The sequence below is a fragment of the Muscardinus avellanarius genome (genome assembly GCF_963383645.1).
Source record: "Muscardinus avellanarius genome assembly, chromosome: 8".
NCBI lineage: Eukaryota > Metazoa > Chordata > Mammalia > Rodentia > Gliridae > Muscardinus > Muscardinus avellanarius.
Window position 1 is genome coordinate 72,456,137 of NC_137794.1, and position 21,406 is coordinate 72,477,542.

At 38.0% G+C, this 21,406-nt stretch overlaps 2 protein-coding genes across 5 annotated transcripts in view; one reads left to right on the forward strand and one right to left on the reverse strand.

Annotated features, from left to right (window-relative positions):
* MCM9 (minichromosome maintenance 9 homologous recombination repair factor) overlaps positions 1-21,406 on the reverse strand; it is a gene marked incomplete at both ends in the record, with an annotated part of 66,672 nt that overhangs the window by 36,392 nt on the left and 8,874 nt on the right. For 2 of the 4 annotated variants that reach the window (XM_080699955.1, XM_080699954.1), the window contains 2 exons: positions 18,471-18,590; positions 20,040-20,161. In XM_080699955.1, the coding sequence (XP_080556081.1) occupies positions 18,471-18,590; positions 20,040-20,161 (242 nt within the window). Of the gene's footprint in view, positions 1-18,444; positions 18,591-20,039; positions 20,166-21,406 lie in introns of those variants that run through there. The other 2 variants (XM_080699953.1, XM_080699956.1) reach the window with 2 other exon arrangements.
* ASF1A (anti-silencing function 1A histone chaperone) lies at positions 1,923-14,039 on the forward strand (the record flags this gene model as incomplete). The annotated part of the gene is made up of 4 exons (XM_080700739.1): positions 1,923-2,031; positions 7,728-7,843; positions 12,501-12,677; positions 13,827-14,039. 4 exons carry the CDS (start codon positions 1,923-1,925, stop codon positions 14,037-14,039), a joined length of 615 nt encoding a protein of 204 aa, XP_080556865.1.

A 21,406-nucleotide genomic window follows, 5' to 3' on the forward strand; every position in this document is an offset into this window, starting at 1 on the left:
GAACCCCAGTACCACCAAAAAAAAAAAAAAAAAAAAATAGGGGGAGGCCTGATATTCATTGGCCCACATTAACTTTAAAAGACCATCAGATGAAGATATCGCATCAAAAACCTACTTAACTATGAACAAAGCACAAAGAACGACCAATCAAAATTGTGGCTACTATACTAGGAGAAAAGTCTTCCAGTACAGAAGATACTTAAGAAATAATTTTCACTATGAATTTTATTTAGTCAAGATTAGTGGTTTCATCTAATGTATAAAATAATAAGTAATCTCAGCATTTGGGATCTTCAGAACCCTTCAAAGGAGGATCAGGGTTCGAGGACAGCCTCAGCTACTTACTGTGAGGCCCTATGCAACACAGTGAGACCCTGTTTCTAAATAAAGAAGAAAAATAAGGCTAGGGGTGTAGCCCCTGGCTTCCATCCCCAGTACAACAAAAATATAAATAAATAAATAAACAAATAAATAAATATAAAAACAAAAAAGAATAAAACAAGTCTTTATACCACTCTTAATAAATAGAAACAGTTTAGGCTCATAAACATGTTAAAATCCCCTTTCCCCACAATGGTAGTCAAAGAAGCACAAATGAATGGACATTTCCTTAGTTCAAATTTGAACTGATTTCAGGCAAGCACAGGTTCCTCAGAATGTTACACATATTTTACACATTTTTATTTAATAACGGTATGGGGTGTAAATTTTCTGAAGATCAAAATGTCTTGGTGTGTCTGGGTGTTCTTTCTTTTTGCTGTCTCTGTTGTATTTGTTGTCCTTCTCCTTCTGACACTTCCATTTTCTCATTCTATACTTCCGCTAGGCTCCCTACACGGCAGGAATCTGAGGTGTAACCGATTAAATGTGTTGTCTCCCCCCCCCCCAACACTCTCTCTCTCTCTCATCTTAGGACTTTTCAAATGTGGAATAAGAGAAAGAAAACCCAGGTGCAACTCAAAAGCTACCTATTTAGATTTTCCAAGCAAAGTGTGTGGGTAAAATCGTTATCTCCTCACCCTTCATTTTGTGTCTTTTTAACGGCGCTGTCGTGCCTAAACGTAGATACTGGCCAAGAACTCGATTTCCAAAATGGCTTTGCTCCTTCCGAGCTGACACTGGTCTATAAAATGCAATTTATTTCCACTGCAACCAACCCTCTCTCTACCCCAAATACTACACGATATTCTGTAGATAGTAGAGCCTCACCCAGTGTAGACAACCGTATCTCAGCTACTAAATTTAGCGGAGCCTAGAGATCCGTTGCACTAATGCAACAAGAGCGTTAAAAGAGAGAAAAAAAAAGAAAACCAAAAAAAAAACCACCACAGGAAGCACACGAGGGGCGGGATCGCGCCCTCCCGCCTCGCGCGGCCACGCCCCCACAGCCACGCCCCGCGCCGCGGCCACGCCCCCGCGCCGCCACGCCCGACGTGAGCGCGGGAGTCGCCGGCCGGGGCGGGGCCTGCGCCCCTCCCCCGCCGCGGCCTCGCGGGCCTCCCAGCCCCGCGCCGCTCACTTTGTTCTCCGCCTTTGTCCTGGTCCACACCAGCAGGTGGAGCCGCAGTGGAAGTTTCCGAGTCCATTCCGGGAGCGGGCGCCCATCTTGCTCGCCGCCGAGGCCCTCGCTGGAGGAGGAGGGTCAGAGCCCGGGTGCAGCCAATCGCGGGCAACGCTGCTAGTTATCAGAGCAGAATGGGCTGTAGTTTAGTGAAATAGGAAAGCTGCAAAACACCGTGGAGTGCTGCCGTGTAAATAAAAAGAGGGAAAGGAAAAAAAAAAAGTTTCTCAAGTCGCCGGCGCACGACGCGGGCCGGCGCCGGGGCGGGGGTCTGCGCTCCGCGAGCGGCCGCGCGCTGACTTTGCCGAGCCGCGGCGAGCCCCGGCCCCATTGTTTGTGTTTTTTTTTCTTCCTTCAAAATATGGCAAAGGTTCAGGTGAACAATGTAGTGGTGCTGGACAACCCTTCGCCGTTCTACAACCCGTTCCAGTTCGAGATCACCTTCGAGTGCATCGAGGACCTGTCTGAAGGTGAGTGGCGCTGTCAGCGGGCCGGCGGCCGCGGAGGGAAACTTGAAGTTGACGCCGCCGCCGCGCAACTTGCGGGCAACTTGCTCGCGCGGAGGGAGCCATGTTGTCAGCTTTGTCTGGCGCCGGCGCCGCGCGGGACCCGCACTCGCGCCCCGCGGCCCCGGCGGCCCCGGCGCCCCCGGCCCGGCGGGCTCGGGGCGGGCGGCGGGCGGAGCCATCTTACCGAGCCCGCCCGCTCGCCCGCGTGGAGCCCGCGGAGGCTGCGGGCCGGCTCCCCGTGCTCCCGCGCCCTCCTCCCGGGATGCTCGGCCGGGATGCTGCGCGCAGGCTCCGACCGACGTGGACGCCTCCCGCCGACCGGCTCCCGGGAGGACGCGGACCGCCGGCCAGGAAGTTCCCGACCCGCGAGCAGGAAGGAGCCGCCGGACCCCCGGACTTAGGTCTTTGGCTTCTAAAGGGTGTGGAAGAAGACTGTCTTTCCAAAACGTGCTGAAATCGAATTAAAATAGCCACATCCCATCAGATACAGAATGCACCCTGAGCATAACGCGTGGGCTAGGAAATAAAAGGTCCAGTCCTGACGGCATGCAACAGTATTTTAGTATTTTACGCTTTAAAGTTCTCCATAAAAGATAGCCTTAATACGTGCAGGAATAAATAGCAGGATTTAGAAAGCTAAAACTTAAGGATTTCTTACCTTTGCTTTGCTTTTCTTAGGTTTTATTAGGATAGTTCAGTGCTTCATTTTCAAAATTTGAGGGGAAAAAGTTCAACTTCATCAATAATAATTTCACAGTTAAATGGGGGCCATGTTTTAACTTCAAAGTATATTCAACAAAATGCACACAATTATTAGGACAATTAATGGCATGTGAAGCATTTTTTCATTTTAAAACTTAGCTTTTAGTCTCGAATGTAATTTGTGTAGGTTGTAATTTCAATTATAGAAGCAGTGTACGCTCATGGCAATACTTTTAAAAGTTTTATAAACATACATTAAGCTACAGTCCTCTGCACTCATACCTTCCTTCACTCCTTTAGCTACTACAATGAACGCTTTAACATGTGACTTTGTTCTAATACCTGTATAAAGTGCAAATGCACATTTATTTTGAAAGATTGACTCAGTTATTAAAATACAGCAATTGCTAAAGAGGCCATTGATAATAAAATTAAAGGATATTTTTCTTGTTATTCTGAAAACATTTGGATACATTCCAATAGTACTACAATAAGCATTTCAACTACTAGGCCATTTTTCATAAGCAGGAGTCAGTCATTTTTCCTTTTACTACCAATTGCATGTACAAATAAATAGGAGAAAGGCTATTGAACAAGCCCTTCCATTATCCCACAGGTTTACAGGTATTCAAAATTTACCCTTATACTACGGACTTTTAGGTATTCAAAATTCTTTAAATTTCTCAATTGGTGCCTTTCAATGTAGGAGTCAACCATGAATAAGGAAGACATATTCAGGATGTTCGAGTCTTCACGTCAGATAGTTCCATACTGGCCATTCATAGAAACCAAACTATGTTCCATTGGGATCCTTTTAGAACCCAGCTTAATCCCATCGCAAATGTCAAGGATAAGTACTTCCACTGGTACATTTCACATCCAGGAGACCCTTGTTGGTTAACTTATGTAGTACTTTTTAAAATATTTTAAGCTGAGTCATTCAGAAGCTTTGCAAAGGAATCTTTAAAAGATGCCATGCCTGTGTACTCCACCTAGAGGCTGTGTGGATTAAGGAAACTGAGTTTACTTATCAGCCTTTTAGGTTCCATACTTCTATACTGTAGTTGTTGTTTTTTAATCTGTTCTTGAAATTAAACTACATAACATTCTGAACAGAAAAATTTCAGTTGCTAATTTGTGGTTGTCTCAAGCTCCAACCACTGAGTTCAGCCACCATTTTTCATACTTTAGCTAGTCAATAGTCCCCAAGTGTTTTCACTTTCCTTAGAAGCTGCCCTGTAGGTTTGCTTCAGAAAAGGCCTTAACTAGTATTTGCTTCTCAAGATAGTTGAGCTGTTTCTCTCTCTCTCTCTCTCTCGCAATCTTTTTTTTTTTTTTTGTACTAGGAATTGAACACCCAAGGCAAAAGCTATACACCCTGCCCTTTTTATTTTTTTATTTTGAAAAAGGGCCTCTCGAACTTGCAATCTTTCTATCTCAGCCTCCCAGGCACTGGGATTGCAGGCTTGTGCCACCACACTTGGCAGGCTCTTTCTATTAAAGGGTTTATATCAGGTAGTAAAACAGCCTTTAAAAAAATGGAAGGTCAAGCCGGGCGTGGTGGCGCACACTTTGTAATCCCCGCGTTTGGGAGGCGGAGACAGGAGGATCACGCAGGTTTGAATGTCTAGGTTTTTGAAACAGGTATTTTGAAACAGGTTCTCACTGAGTTGCTGAGGCTGACCCCGAACCTGCAATCCTCCTGTCTCAGCTTCCCAAGTACTGGTACTACAGGAACATAACTACATGCCTGCCTGTTGCGGTTTTAACAGCAGCGTAAACTGTCAGGACTAATACCCAACACGTGGTAGTATTTTATAAAAGTAGGTTTATAGGCCAGGCGTGGTGCATACTTTTAATCCTAGTACTTGGGAGGCTGAGACAAGAGGATCACAGGTTTGCAGCCAGCCTCAGGAACTTGTAAGGCCCTCCACAACTTAGTGAGACCCTGTTTCAAAAAAAATAAAAAATAGGGCTGGGGGTGTAGCTCAGAGAAAGAATGCCCCTGGGTTTGAGCCCCAGTTCTGCAAAAAAAAAAAAAAAAAAAAAGAGGTAGGTTTATAAATTATGACTATGTTCCTATGCCAGATCACAAGTGCAGCTTAATTTATTTAATTTTTGGTCCTGAAGACTGAATCTATGGGCATTCTATTTCTAAAATACACCCCCAGCACAATTTTATTTTTATTTTGAAACAGTCTTGCTAGGTTGATGAGAGTCTCACTACTTGCTGAGGCTGTCATCAAACCTGTGACCCTCCTAGCCTTCCAAGTACTGGGATTATAGGCATGCTCAATTTATGCCAGCTTAAAATATACCAATTAGCAGTCCAAAATCCTAATATATAGTGGCACAAATAACATATGAGATTAACAAATTTTCATGAAAACCTCTTTATGAATCAGTCTTATCCTTGGTTAAATAGCTTTAATGCCCATTTCTTAAAAGTTTCTTCACTTGACTTTTGGGTTGCCCTACATCATTGGCTAATAGTTTCCTAACCTACTTTAATAATTCTTCTTTATCCTTCTAACTTCTCAATATTGGAGGGCCCCAGGGTACTTGCCCTGGGAATCTCATCAACTGTCAGGGCTTTACATATTCTTGCCAGTTTCCAAATTTTTCAAGCTTACTCAGTATGTCTACCTAGATATCCAGTAAACATTTCACACATGTCCAAGCATCCCCAGTTATTTTCTTCTCCTCCTCACCTCACCCCTGCAAAATCGTGGCTCTTGCTGCTTCCATCATTAAAATGTATTCAGGATGTAGTTATTTACACCCCAATGGCCACACGTGGTCCAAGCCACCATAATTTTTTGCCTTGATTGTTGAAATATCCCCTTTTTCTTGCACCCTTATAATTAATACCGAATACTGTAATTTAAATGATCCTTTAAAATGGAAGTTGGATCCCTATCACATCTTTGCTCAAAACCCTTGAATGGGGCTAGTGGTTTAGTTCAGTGGTAGAGTATTTGCCTAGAATGTGCAAGGCCCTGAGTTTGATGCCCACCACCACCACAAACAGCAAAAAAAAAAAAAAAAAAAATGAATCTTGTCACTCAGTATAAGAGCCAAAGTCTTTATGATGTCCTTCAGACCCTTGCATGGTCTGGCCGTTCCCCTCATTTCAGTCTTAGGGTTGGTTACTATCCCCCTTGTTCTTTCTACTCCAGTTCCTGCCTCCTTGCTTTTGAACATGCTAAGCACGCTCCCACTTTTCTATAATTTTTTATTTCTCTATTTTTTTTTCTCTATTCTCTCATACTGTCTGCTTCTCTATCTGCATCAACAAAATAGGTGTTCTTGTGAGGTGTCAGATGCAAGACTCCGCCTCTGAAAATGTGCTAAAGCAGGAGGTGTAAATGGCCTAAGTCTAGGATAGAGCCATGGCATAAAAGGCCCTCGGAAAATGACTGCTGACTATAAAAAAAGTATAAACTTTAAGCAATATTCAGTTCAATAAAATGCAGTTTATAATAAAGTATGAATAAGAAGGTAGTACCTATATTTTTTCTCCTACTGATTTGAGGAACAAAAACATCTACACAGTTGCAGTAAAGTGGCTAACTAGATTCTCCATGAGTGACAGAGAAGCTCACACCTTTGGAGGTACTTGTATAGTTTCAGTGTGATGAATCCAAGCACAGATCATAAGAACTAAACACCCTCAGGATGCTGAAGTCTCAGATGATTTGTATTTGCAGAGTTGTCTTCCTTCCCCTTCTAATGAGACTTCTTTAGAGAGCGGTGGTTCCACTTATTTCTGGGTTCTCCGTGGAGCACATTGTAAAAGATGCTCAATTATATCTCCTATGCTGGGAGTGGTGGTGCATGCTTACAATCCCAGTGCTTGGGAGGCTGAGACAAGAGGATTGTAGGTTTGAGGACAGCCTCAACAACTTATGAGATCCTGTTTCAAACTAAAAAAAAGTAAGGTTGGGGATGTGGCTTAGAGGTAGAACTCACTCCCCTAGGTTCAATTACCAGTAACAAAATATATATCTCCTAGAATGTGTTTTTAGTTGCAGTTGAGTGCATATTGTTCTCATGGCCATTTTCCCTATATGTACCCAGTTGAATCAACAGGTGTGAGGATCTTGTTTTCCTTCTCCATCCCCTTTTGGTACTAGGGATTGAACCGAGGGGTGTTCTACAATTAGCAGCCACACTCCTTTAGAAAAAAATTACTTTGAAATAGGGCCTAAGTTAACATATACTGGTGCTGAACCTGCTATCCTTCTGTCTTTGCTTCCCAAGTACTGGGATTACAGGCATGTCCCACTCAATTTCTCTTCCCATTTTAAAGAATGTATGACTTGAGGGCTGCCATGAAGGAAAAGCCCTACTCAGGTCCTTTAGCCAGTTGATATAGTTAGTAATGTGCATTCGGGTTACTGAGCGATAATAAGAAAACAATTTCAGTTGATGAGCTAAAGACCCTGAGTCAGAAGGAGGTCTGCTGTAATGATTTTTCCACTTCGGAGCTCTGTGCTGATTTAGATCTCACAGGGTAGCCCTTCCAAAGTGTGTTCAGGAAGTTTAAAAAAAATGACATTAAAAAAAAAGAGCTGAGAGATCCCATAGCCAAATAAATATAAAAAGTGCTGGATTGATGTTCCTCTTTTCTTTATTAAAGCATGTCTCAGAAAAGTTACTATGCTGGTGTGCTTTATAAATCTTTAAGATAAGGTATATAGTATTTCCCAGGTTTGGGGTCACATTTTGTTTGTGAAGATCACTGTTCAGGGACCGGTATTTCACCAAAGAGCATTTTGAAAAACTCTGATATGAACTATGGTAAAAATTTTATAAGGAGCATTTCTTTGTTTTTCTGCTATGAGAAGCCATTTAGCAGCCAATAAATTAAGTGGACGTAAAAAAAAAAGTCTTTGATATCTTCTGATAATGTAATTAACTGATAATAAATATTGTTTTGTTTTTAACTCTAGACTTGGAATGGAAAATTATCTATGTGGGCTCTGCAGAAAGTGAAGAATATGATCAAGTTTTAGACTCTGTATTAGTGGGCCCTGTTCCTGCAGGAAGGCATATGTTTGTATTTCAGGTAAGATTCATCTTGGTAAATGTGTATGCCAAATATGTTTCTAAGTAGACTATATTATCTCATGGCCCTTATCCCTTCCCTTCTGTGTTAAATTCGCTCTGCTTCAATTGCTTTCACTTTTAATTTGCATCTATCATGTTTCAGCCAGTGTCTGTCATAAAGGAACTACTGAGCTAGTAATGTGATGTTTGAGGGAGATGCACAGCATACAATAAACTTTATACTATATGATGGCATGCATGTGTGGTGGTTAATTTTGGTCCTTCTATGAATTAGAATTTCAAGATGGCTGTGCAGTCACCCAAATCATGAATTCAAAACACATATTACTAACTGGTATAACCAACTTGTGATATGCATGAGTAGTAAAAGTTATGTACCAATTAGTAATAAACACCTTCAGTTTGTACAGCAACAACTTTATTCCAGTATAATCAATAACTGAGGTAGGTTGCCAGGTATGTTAGTAGACAAAGATGTGTAATCCAAGCCGGGCGTGGTGGCGCACGCTTGTAATCCCCGCGCTTGGGAGGCGGAGACAGGAGGATCGCGCAGGTTCAAAGCCAGCTGCGTGCGCTGGCTTAGGAGACCCTGTTTCCAAATAAAAAATGTAAAAAATAGGTCTGGCAGTGTAGCCTGGAGGTAGAAGGGCTTCCAGGAACCCCAGTACCACCAAAAAAAAAAAAAAAAGATGTGTGATCCTGAGTCATTGGAATTCTTTTTTTTTTTTTTTTTTTTTTTTTTTTTGGCATGCGGCCCTGGGGGATTAAATACAGTTTCTTGTGCACAGCAGGCAAGTGTTTTAGCTACATCTAGTGCTATGTACTGCTGAGCTATGCCCCCCAGGTGAATGTGATTTAAAGTCCAGTGATTTCCTAAAGCATTTAATCTACATACCTTATGGAGGACTGCTATTGTAAATCCATAACCCTACTAGTTATTTGTGAGTGGAAATTCTACTAATATAAATTATGTCCTCAGATACCACTGACAATATTTGGGTCTGTGCCAAGGCTTCCGAAATTGTCTACTGTATGTGCAAGTGTAATTTCATTCATGCTAAATTGCTATATAAAACTGTTCAGTCATTTCTCAATTGTCCATACTTGGAGATATTTGTAATATTCCATAGAGTAATTAATCATAGTGTTACAAGTGTTTCTGTCCTACAAAGTCCCCCTGAAAAGACTTGATCAAGAAAGAAAATCTGACTCTTCCTATTCCTGACCTGATTGTTTTTCTCACTTTATGATTGGACCAATTTAAAGGACTATTGCCTGCCAAATAATCCTTTCAAAAATCAGCAAAGAGGCTGGGGTGGTGCACACTTATAATCCCAGCATTTGGAAGGCTGAGACGGGAGGATCCTGGTTCACAGGCAGCCTTAGCTACTAAGTGAGGCCCTTTGCAACTCGATGAGATCCTATTTTAAAATAAAGAATAAAAAAGGGCTGATAGTGTAGCTCAGAGGTAGTATACCCCTGGGTTCCATCTTCAGTACTTAAAAAAAAAAAAAAATCAGCAAAGAGGGCTGGGACGTGACTCAGTGGTATAGCACTCACTTACCATGTGGGAGGCCCTGGATTTGAGCCCTAACATTACAAAGGAAAAAAAAAAAAAAGGATAACTTAGATACAGGCCAGCTCTAGGAAACCTTTCCTGAATATAGAATTCAAATCTTATTCTCCCAGCTTTTTTTTTTTTTTTTTTTTTTTTTTGGTGGTACTGGGGTTCCTGGAAACCCTTCTACCTCCGGGCTACACTCCTAGACCTATTATATATCTATAAATCAAAGGGCTCAAGTACATTTACTAAAAATGTTGCTAACCTCTTTGTATAAATGCATTATCTTGTGGAAGATGTGGGCCACAGACAATGCCCTGTCCTCTAGAAGCAGCACTGCAGTCACAGATGTGGGTCAGAATTCCATGCCTTTACCTATTAGCCATATGTGAATTTAGATAGCTCTTTAACCTCCCTTGGAGACTCCCCTCATCTAAAAATGTGGATAGGATCTTGCCTGATAAGGAAGTTATGAGGAATAAAGCAGTTAGTACAATCACTGACAAAAATCTAATTATATGTATAAATTTTTATTGTTAGCTTCTTGAATTTGTTATATAAAGGCCAGATTTGTTTTAAACCACAAGCCTAGGGATCCCTTACTTTACTGGTAATTCATGGTGTAGTTAAAGAAATTTGGATTGACATACAGTGATACGTTTTATCATGTTTGGCACAGCTACTACAAAAACATACAAATAAATGCCTTGGTTTTAAAATAAACTCTTGAGAATCCTCATTTTCATGTTGTTCAGAACACTCTCCTAAGCATTTGGCTTAAAATACTTTAGAGGGAGGAAACAAAACGTTCAAAAATACTTCCTTCTAGTGAAAAGTAGCTTTACTTTGGTGTCAGTGTACGTTTTGCCCATAAGGACAGAGGAAAGCACCGTGTGACTTAGGTCATATGTCTAGCCTCTGCATTTTACAGGATTTACAAGTATCAACAAAAAGAGAGTTAAGGTAGTTTTTATTTTGTGTTTTATACAAACTGCCATAAAATTTTTCTGGTATGTCATGATTTTGTGTCTCAGAATAACTAAACATGCCTTCCTCTTAAGTGAGTCAGAGATTGGCAAGAAGATATATTGTTGGTTGTAGTCAAAGATCTCTGCCTATCACTTCTCTGTCCTTAAGATTCTAAGAGGCTTGAAAGTTTCTTCACTTGAATTTGGTCAAGCAAAATCTTTTGGTAAACAGATTTTAAACACAAACGTGTAGAAGCAATTTGCTGAGTGATGAGAAGCAATATGGAGGAGAGTTCCCATATCATTATTGAACTATCTGTATTTTCCATCACCATCTATTTCCAGATACATGAGAATGCTTTTAAGTACTTGAAATTTAACCCCCCTGGGAGGTGGTACATGGGATCTCTTCCACGTACAGTGTATTAAGGCTTTCTGACTCCATCCTGGTGTCTCCAAAGAGATCATAAGCCCCTTCAGGACAGGAATTGAGTAATGAGTGAACTGTCCAAATATTAAGTGCTTACAGCTATACCAAACATGAAATTATAAAGATGAGCTGGATGGGACTTAAACCTAGCAGGGGATGATTGAAGAGTAAATATATTTAGATTTTTACAAGAATATTAGTAGAGGGTTTGTATCAAGTAACACAAGCACAAATAATGGTTCTGCCTTCTGAGTTAGAAAGGGCTTCGCTGAGAAGGATACATATGATGCAGACTTAATAAGATGAATTTTTCAGGATGTGAGAGAAATAACCTTTCAGGCCAGGGGAAAACTCATTATGTTTGAAGCACAGAGGTATGAATACTTATCAGCACGTCTTAAAGAACTTGCATAATTTCAAATATCAGGAACAAGAAGTATGGAGTTGAAGGAGGAGTGAGTGGAGTTACTTATGGGAGACAAAAGTGTGTGAAGGGCTTTATAAATAAAATTTTAAAACCAAAATTTTTATACCTTAGAAATGGCTTTATATCATCTAAACCAGACAAAAGAATAGAGCAGTTCTGCGGCTAGATACTAATGCTAGCAGCAGTGCAAATGATAGGCTAGAGCTGGGGAAACAAGTTAGGGAGTTTTTGCAGTATTTCAGATAAGAGGTGAAGACATGAACCCAGCCTTTAGAAATGTTGAAATGTTGAGAGTAACTTGATGTGGGAGATAGGCTGAGAATTAGATTTTTAGCCTGGATGACGAGGTAGATATTCTGGACCTTTTAGTATCAGCTACATGTGGTAGGCATAAAGTAAGCATCAGTCTGAAGCGTTCCAACTAAGGCTTTGGCTGAGGTTTGCCTAGGCCAGGATGTTCCTTGGTGTTCTGGCAACAGTAAGCTCTTTGCTGGGACTTCAGTTACTACTGAGAACAGCTCCTTGAGGTGGAGCTCAGATGTCTCAGCCATCGGTGCCTATCTTCTCCGTCTGTGGTTCCTTCCAGCCAATCAGTACCTTTATTCTCCTGTGTGCTGCCCTGAACATGGCCCTAGCCATTTCTCTCCTCTCATAGCCTCTATCTCTCTTCTTCACCTCTACATTCTTTAAGGTTCAGCATGATTCAAAAACAAGGTCTTTGATGTCATCTGCCTAAAACAGTCTTTACCTTCATTAATTTACACCAATGTGTGTGGTTTAAACAGCATACTGTATTTCAATGCCTAGCAAAGTGACTTCACAAAAGAGAAGTATTAACATCTTTAAAATCTGCTGTATAGCTATTTGCATTCCATTTTCAGTTTTATACTAACTTACCATTGGAATACTTGTGAGGGGTAGTTGAATATGAGAATATAAGTGTCCAGAGTAAAGGGGAAACTGGTATAATATACATTTGCTGCCAAGACTTTGTAGAGATAATATTTACTAATGTATGTCAAAGTTATGACTAGGAAAGTTAGTATCAGTAAGTAACTGATTTGCTTACAAGTACTTAGTTATAATGTGGAAAAACATCAGCTATACTTCTAGCTAGCCAATCATAAAAATAAGTATTTGCTTTCTGAACAGTATGATGTCCAAGTTTTTGTTGTGTGCCTTCAACTGATAGTGCTAAGGTAACTAAAATTCTAGCCTTGTCTACCATTAATAGCATTTTTTGGTATGTTTCTTTTTAAATTATTCTAGGCTGATGCACCTAATCCAGGACTCATTCCGGATGCAGATGCAGTAGGTGTAACAGTTGTGCTAATTACTTGCACCTATCGAGGTCAAGAATTTATTAGAGTTGGCTATTATGTAAATAATGAATATACTGAGACAGAATTAAGGGAAAATCCACCAGTAAAACCAGACTTTTCTAAGGTATTGTTTTTACTATTCCTTTTTAATTACTTGTAATGTGCAGTTTTTTGCTATTGAATAGTATATTATGAAAACAGCTTTGAGTCAAAATAAATTCGAAGTCTGTGTGCCACCTGAGCAAACTAATTGTTCCATTACCCTGGAGGACCTTAAATCCAACCTCCACATGAGTCATTAGTATTAATGCTGGTCAGGCACCTTTCAAGTTCAATGTTTAGAAAATGAAAGTATGTCCTGTAGAAAATAGACCTTTGTTTATGGCTCTGAAGAGTATCCTAATCATATTTAGATTATTGGGCATACATTAGTTAGAGTACTTGATTAGTAGTGGAGCTTTCCCATGACTTACTTGATTTGACCCTTCAGAACCTGCAAGTTCATATCTGTTGTAGTGATTACTTAGTAATACTTTTTTTCCATAACTCTTCCCAAAATTGTTGGATATACTTTACCTACTATTCTTAGAAATTAAAATAAAGGTCTTAAATATTTCTGATGATCGAAAATAGCTTAAATTCTTAGGATCTAAGGTCTGATTCAGTATTCTTAATGACTCTTGGTATTTTATGATTTTCCATTGGAAACTTAGAAGTTTAGTAACTGGTGATTTTCCAAGGGCACAAAGTAAATGAAATTGAACATGGCACTCTGTCTGCTAAACAATACAAAACAAAACAAAAAAAAAAAATGGCAGTGGAATAGAAAGGTTTCCTTCTGATAAGGCTGGAATGCTTTTCAACCTGTTTGTGGGCCTTCTGCTGATCTGATTAATTAGTTACTTTTATCATGCTGTGTAGCAGAAAAAAGAAACTAGAATACTGTTTCTAATAATGAGCCATAATGTTTAAACATAGGAAGCCACTAATAATGAGCTTATACACTTAAATATCAAGATTTTATTGGGGGAAATTCTTCATTTCCTTAAAATGTCAGCCTAAAGTGAATTTGTTCATCTACAAAATGACTTCAACTTTTGGCCTTAGTCCTTGTTTCTTAGTCTTATAGTGATTTGTTTGACTTTTACCTTGGTATGTGAATTTAGCTCTTGAAGGAGGACTAGCATAAAGAGCCATTTTATTAAGCTTCTATTTGATATGATGCTTGGTCTAACTTTTCTATATTTACCATTTATATATTTCTTTCCTCTAGCTTCAAAGGAACATTTTGGCATCTAATCCCAGGGTCACAAGATTCCACATTAATTGGGAAGATAACACAGAAAAACTGGAAGATGCAGAGAGCAGTAACCCAAATCTACAGTCACTTCTTTCAACAGATGCATTACCTTCAGCATCAAAGGGATGGTCCACGTCAGAAAACTCACTAAATGTCATGTTAGAATCCCACATGGACTGCATGTGACTACCTGCCATCCCTTTAGTACAAATTAAGCTATTAAAAACACAGAACTATTTCCCTGAAATTCCGTAAGTACATAGTCAAGACACAATGTGAAGAATTTGTTTAAAAACATCCTGTAGAAAGTTTATAAGAAAAACCAGTATTTGAGCAAATTGTGGAATATAAATACAACTATTTTTAAGTAATTTTTCTCTAATGTGTTATTTTATTTGTTCTGAAACTAATCTGATTAAAGTATATATATTATTTTCTTCTCATTTATATGTAATTAAAGCACTTATAAAAAGAATCTAAGGTGAATCATTAGATCAGATTATGAAGATGTTTTGGCCTCTTGGACAATACTCTTTAGACTACTATTTTATTGGCCTGTGAAAGAACAAAGTTCACTTTAATGAAAATGTTTCTTCCTGTGAAGACATAAAGTATGGTTTTAATTTAAGGGGCAAATTTCCATTCTTTAATGAAAAGGATGTCCTCAAGGGAATCTGAAATTAACTATATGCTACAAAGAACTTTAGGATTCAGTTTTTCCAGGCCACCCTAAAACATCTCGTGGATGTTTTTATAGTTCTTGTAATATCAGACAGCAGTTGGTTTGGTTTCTAAGAAAATAACAAATGTTAATGCTTTTAAGGTCCTCTGGCAATTGCTTTTGTTTTTACAGCAGTTTAGGACATCAGACCACATGAACTATAAATCATTATTATTCAGTGATTTCAACACCAATAGCAAAAACAGAATGCCTAAGTTTAAGAAGATATTATAATGGCTCAAATTTTCTGACTAGATTTAGAAAATACTGTGAACTTTAAAATTTTTTGATAGGTGGCAATATTTATATAAAAATGGTAGATTTATAAACATATATTTAACTTTATCATAATAAATAAGTTCCTATTTTAGAAATATATTTTCACACCTCTAGTATTCTTTCCCATACCCTCTGATGCTCATGAAGAATAAAACCAGGTATATTCGTGGTTTGACATATTCTAGATAGCTTTTCCAGATAACAGATTTTTGAAAAGCAGTCTTGGAATTCATTAACTAAATAGGTCAAAAGGTTAACTTTAATGAGAGCTAGGTATGTCCTCAAAAAGTTTCTTATAGCTGGGCATAGTGGCACAAATCAGTACTTGGGAGGCTGAGACAAGAGGATTGCAGGCTCCATGCCAGCCTCAGCAACTCAGTGAGACAAATAAGGCTGGGGGTATAGTTCAGGAGGAGAATATCCCTGGGTTCAATCCCCAATACCACATGCACACACACACGAAAAACTGTTTTTATGCTCCATTAAATTAAGGGTACAATATTTTCATTTGATTCTTGGCAGTTAAGCAAGATAGTCATATGATGCTGAAAAACCGTTTTTATGCTCCATTAAATAAAGGGTACAATATTTTCATTCGATTGTTGCAGTTAAGCAAGATAGTCATGATGCAGGTTATACAGTGCCTTCAATATTTAAAACTTTTATACTGCACTTTCTAAAGCTTTTACTTTGAGCACAGGAAAGGGCATTTATCTAAATAGACTTAAAAGTTATATATATATTTCTTGTCATTCTAAAAAAGTGAATTTGTAGCCGGGAATGGTAGCTCATGCTTGTAATCCCAGCATTCGGGAGGCTGAGACCTGAGGATCGTGGTTCACAGACAGCTTCAGCTACTTAGTGAGACCCTCTGCAACTCAGTGAGACCCGAATTCAAAATAAAGAATAAAAAATAGGGCAGGGGGTGTAACTCGGAGGTCAAATGCCCCTGGGTTCCATCCCCAGACCCGCAAAAAAAATAAAAATAAATAAAAAATTAAAAAATGAATTTGTGAAGCAAAGTTTGACTAAATGTAAATAATCTTGGAAATTTAATATGCCAGATTATTGGAATATTTTCCATTAACTAGTTCATAGATTTTTAAAAGTAAAATACTTCTTTAAAATGATATGGGGGGAATCTCATTTTTGTCTAACTGCAACTAATGGAAAGAATTAAAATATTAAAATAAAAATAAAAGTAGTACTTTCTAACATAACTCAGTGATTAATATAGCAGGAACAAGATATGTTTGTTAGAAACAAAAACAGTTTTTTGAAAAGCAGTCTTGAAATTCATTAAATAGGCCAAAAGATTATTTTTCTATACCAACTGGAAATAAACAGCTGGTTTTCACAAAAAATGAGGACTTAACATTTATTAGTTTTTATTACCTTAAATTTTATGTCTTTATAAATCAATTTTAAAATGAAAATAACTAAAAATAGAAAGCTTTACAGTTCTAGCATTAAGAACTAAGTAACTAGTGTGTAGGTTCCCCCATCTCTTATTTAGGCTCTCTTTTAGACAGTGTATCTGATTATAGCAAGAAAGATTGGAGCTGGATATCTCATCTTTTGATCATTGTAATAGCTGTGTCTGCAGAATATAAATATGAACAAATTCAAACATGCCACTGAAGAGATAGGCGAGTATGTTGGAGGGAATAAGGATATCATCTGACCTAAGAAAATTCTCCAGAAGGCTGAGGAAACACACATGCATTTGCTCCTTCATAACTTGAAGTTTCAAGCTGGTTGTGGTGGTGCATGCTTGTTGTCCCTGTACTTGGGAAGCTGAGATAGGAGGATTGCAGGCTCCAGGACAGCCTCAGGAAGTAAGGAGACTCATCAACCTAGTGAGACCCTGTTTTAAAATAAAGTTGGGCAAGGGTATAGCTCAAGGTAGAATGCGCCTGGGTTAAGTGCATGATACCAACAAAATAAAAATTAAAGAAACTTGGGTTTCTATGTGGTTTTTTGATTTGGGGTTTCCAGCTTTTCTAAGAAAGACTGACATTTAACTATTATCATAATCTCTGATGTAAAGGAAAGCATGACCCTACATCACAAGTATATACTTCTACTAAAATTTTTCATGAAAATGCACCCTACATTGTACCTTACTATGTGCATTTCAACGACTTCCTAACAGGTTGCAATCCAGAACTTAAAGGCTAGGCATCTTTTCGGTGGGTAAGAACAATAAACTCTACAGTTATGAAATTTATATTCCCTTTACCAGTCTTATTTGCTCATATTTGGATTATGCTTTCAGCATTAAAATTGTTCTGATATACTTTTATACCAACTCATTAACATGTTGAATCAGTAGCCACTCACTATAAAGCTTTCTAAATAGTCTGAAATTACTAGTAGCCCACAATATGACATGTTTCTTGCCACTCCACATAATCATACTTAGGAAAATTCCATGTAGAGATTCCATGTAGTTACTTGGGAAACATCTTTATTAGTTTTTTGGTATTTAATTAAAGACCTCTAGAACCTACTGAGTCATAATGATTTTAAGATGCACAGGAAGTGTTCTTTGTATATTTTTGTCTACTTCTGATATCTCTGTCTACAATTTATAAACCCTTCTTGTCAATGCTTTACTTAACATGCTGTTCAGTTATGTTTTTTAAACTTGAGAGCTTATTATATAGGATCCTTAGTGGAACATTTCCTGTTGTATGACAAATTTTATAAGCTTTTATAAGAAATCTGAGCATAGGCCATGGAAATTAGACTACCTAAACAAATAGCAAATAACATCTACAAAATGTGTGAAACCAAAGACCTATTTTTAGAAGAACAGAAATGTTCCAATCAAAATGCATTTTTTAAAATATTTTTCCTAAATTCTATAATCACTTTATAAACAAATCTTGACATTCCATCTGCAAAGGCTTTTAAATGTACTTACTAAAAGATCATTACAATGTATGAATCACATTCCATATCATATATGTTAAAGTATGCTTTCCAAATACTAACAAATCTCTACCTGAAAAATTTCAGTAAGACCTGTTGCCCTTAAGATCTATAAACATAGCCGGGCGTGGTGGCACACGCTTGTAATCCCCGTGCTTTGGAGGCAGAGACAGGAGGATCGTGCAGGTTCCTAGTCAGCTGGGCTGGCTTAAGAGACCCTGTTTCCAAATAAATAAAAAATATAAAATAGGTCTGGGAGTGTAGCCCAGAGGTAGAAGGGCTTCCAGGAACCCCAGTACCACCAAAAAAAAAAAAAAAAAAAAAAAGATCTGTAAACATGAACATGACATAAATTCTATGCCTTCAATCTACTTTTAAGAAGTGAAACTCCCTCCATTTAATTTTTGCTGGAACGTAACACCAGATGATGTATACATTTTCCTGCATAATTTGTATGAAAGTAATCACAAGGAAAGCATTATTCAACACTAAGATGCAAAAAAGGTGGGGCTTTTAAAATAGTTTCTTGGAGCTACAGAAACTGAATATTTCAATTTTTGGCAGTTACTCTTTAAAATTTATCCTAATACAGGTGCTTTTTTTTTTTTTTAATAAGAAAAAAACCCACTGGTTTAGCTTCTAAGTAGTTTTAAATTATTTGAAATTGTCACATAAAATACCTGCACTAGTAGATCCGATCCCTGTGGTCAACACAGATCTTGGTGTAATCTTTGCTGCATATTTGAGGAATTGAGATTTCCCTGTGCCAGGATCTCCAACCAATAAAAGATGAGATTCACCTAGAAAAAAGTAAATAAAACTTTATATTTCTATAAAAGGACCTAAGAGTAAGTATAATAAAAAAAATTGTCCTCGGAGTACAACACTATTTTATATAGTCTTTTTGATGTATGCTTTATCTAAGCTTGTTTAAGGATTTAACTAGAAAATCTCTAGAAAAGTTAAATATCGTAAATATAACAACCTACTTGATTACAGAATGTGACATTTCAAATCTAAATTTTAAATTGTTGAGGTCCATGTTTAACTTTAAAAAAATTTTTTAGCTTATCAAGATTTCCAGACTTACTGTGATTAAAGCTTTCCATACAAGTCATACAGGTATTTTCTATATTTTTATATAAATTTATTTCTAAGGATTAGGAGCTTTTATAAGTGCTTTATACATATCATCACTTCTAACAATTAAGTGAAAACTTTTCATTTTATGGAAATTATAGTAGTTTAGTAAAATATCTGTCTTAAAATAATTAAGAACTCTTCAAATGCAACATACACGAACATGACAACTGTCCTTTGGTATATATTATTTCATTGATTGAAACTTTTCCTATTAGTATATTTAGTATTTTCTAAATATACTACTAGGAAACCCCTATTTACGCTCAACATTTAGCATAGTACTTTGCAAGTTATAGATGATCAAAACACATATAAATATATTTGGTATCCTATGGGTTTCAAACCCCTGACAGCCTGATTTATAATAATGTCATTTTAGTCTTTTGGTTTACTCTTTGGTTATTATGGCCCATATGAGGGACATTCAGGTCAGTTAAGTGTGTTAGCTGCAAAAGAGAGTTCTGCCACACAGATATAATTACATATTTAGAGTAATCTGTGCTTGAATGCGTGACCTACAGCAGCATCTCATGGCAGATGGCACATTTGCTATCTACCAACAGAAGGAATCAGGCAGATGACTGAGAGCAGCAGACAGAGAAACACTGGCAGTCACAGATGGAGAGACTGACTTGGAGATATTAAATACACTATTTCTAATCTTTTCTTCTTGAAGAGAGACTGGGAATCCAATGAAAAACACAGTAATAGAAACAGATTTTATTTTGTGGCACCCTTATATATTAGATCATAAGTATATACCTATTGATAAACTTAATCATTTTGTTTAGTTTTTCTGAATTCCAGAAAGCAGGTTGTTTATGTGTGTTTCCCTGAGGATTGAATGCAGAGGCATTCTACTTCTGAGTTACACTCCCAACCCTATTTTATTTTTTATTTTGAAACAGGGTCTCACTAAGTTGCTGAGACTGTACACCTGTGATCCTCCTATCTCAACCTCCCAGGTACCGTGATTACAATTGTGTATTGGCTAGAAAGTAGCTTCTCATAAGTATAGGTCCTGAATTAAGTATCAGATAGTTGTAGAAGAATACATTTAGAAAATAAAGCTCAACAAGCAGTTTTTATTTTAAACCAGTACTAACCTCTGACCCTTGTTCCTGTAGCATCGGTCCTTTGGATCCCACCAGCTAGCACCATGGCCACAGAAAGCTTTACTAGATACATCCCAAACACTTGAGGACACAGGCTGGCCAGTATTTCATTCCTTCCTGAGAAATGCAGAAAGATCGAAAGTCACCAACAATTTTCAAGAAGCCTTAACTGGAATCACCCTTTCTGTTCTATCTTCCTATAAGCACACTCTACCACTCTAAAATGATCAAGAGAGCAAGTCCAAATGACTAATGAGAATAAACAACTGACTTCCGAAGTTATTTTCTTACTAATGAATGCCATGGGTGGAAAGTCTGGTTTTTATTCTTCTGTGCTGCCTACTAAATTTTTCATTAAATTTGTCATGCCTTGGGAGGGACATAAAGAGAAGAATCTCCTAGTAGGGCGTGGTGGGGCATACCTATAATCTCAGTATTTGAGAGGCGGAGACAGGGAGGATGGCAGATTGGAGGCCAGCACGGGGAAACTCTGCAAGATCCTGTTTCAAAATAGAAACTAAAGTAGAGCTAGGGGTGTAGGTCAGATGTAGAACACCCCTGAGGGTCCAATCCTCAATTCTAAAAACGAAAGGGGGCATCTTTTCTCCCTCTTCTATTACCTATCAGGCCAGTATTAGCCTTTAAAACAATACCAGCTGTACTTTCTTTGTGGTTAATTTCAGTAACATTACTCCACTACCTAATTAAAAGGAAAGTATTCAGTCTCCAAAATGAGTCATTATCTTAACAGCCAGAAACCATTAAAGCGGTAGTAGGAGCTTGTAGAATTTCTCAAAAACCAGAGAAGTAAAAGCAGTTCATCCTGCAAGTCATTTTGGCATTTGCATTGAACTGTATGGTAAATTCTGTTTTATCTGAGATAACAGGATTCTAAGATCACTGCAACCTACAACTTCAGCAATCCAAAATGGAGATTTTGAATTCTTCTAATTGTGTGCTTTAAATAAAAGACTTCACTATCTTAAGTTCTATTTTCAGAAACACCAAAGCATCAAATCTGAAAATCTGCCTATCCCATCCAAAAATAAAATATTTTATGAAGTCATAGGCCTAATCAATCCACAAGATTTGAATAGGCCTTCCCTGAGCTTTTCTAGATTTGTGGCTCTCTACCCAAAGAACACTTCTTGGGTCAAATCAAGATTTTTGTTGTTTTGGAGCTGGGGGTTTAACCCAGGCCTTGTGCATCCTAAACCATTAAGCCATGTGATTTAAGAATAAAATAACAGATTTAAGGTGAATTTTATTAGAAATAGCCTATTACTGGCTTTGGTTATTTTTCTCAGACTATACCTCTAAGGAAGAATGAAGACAAAGAACATTTAATTGCTATTCTA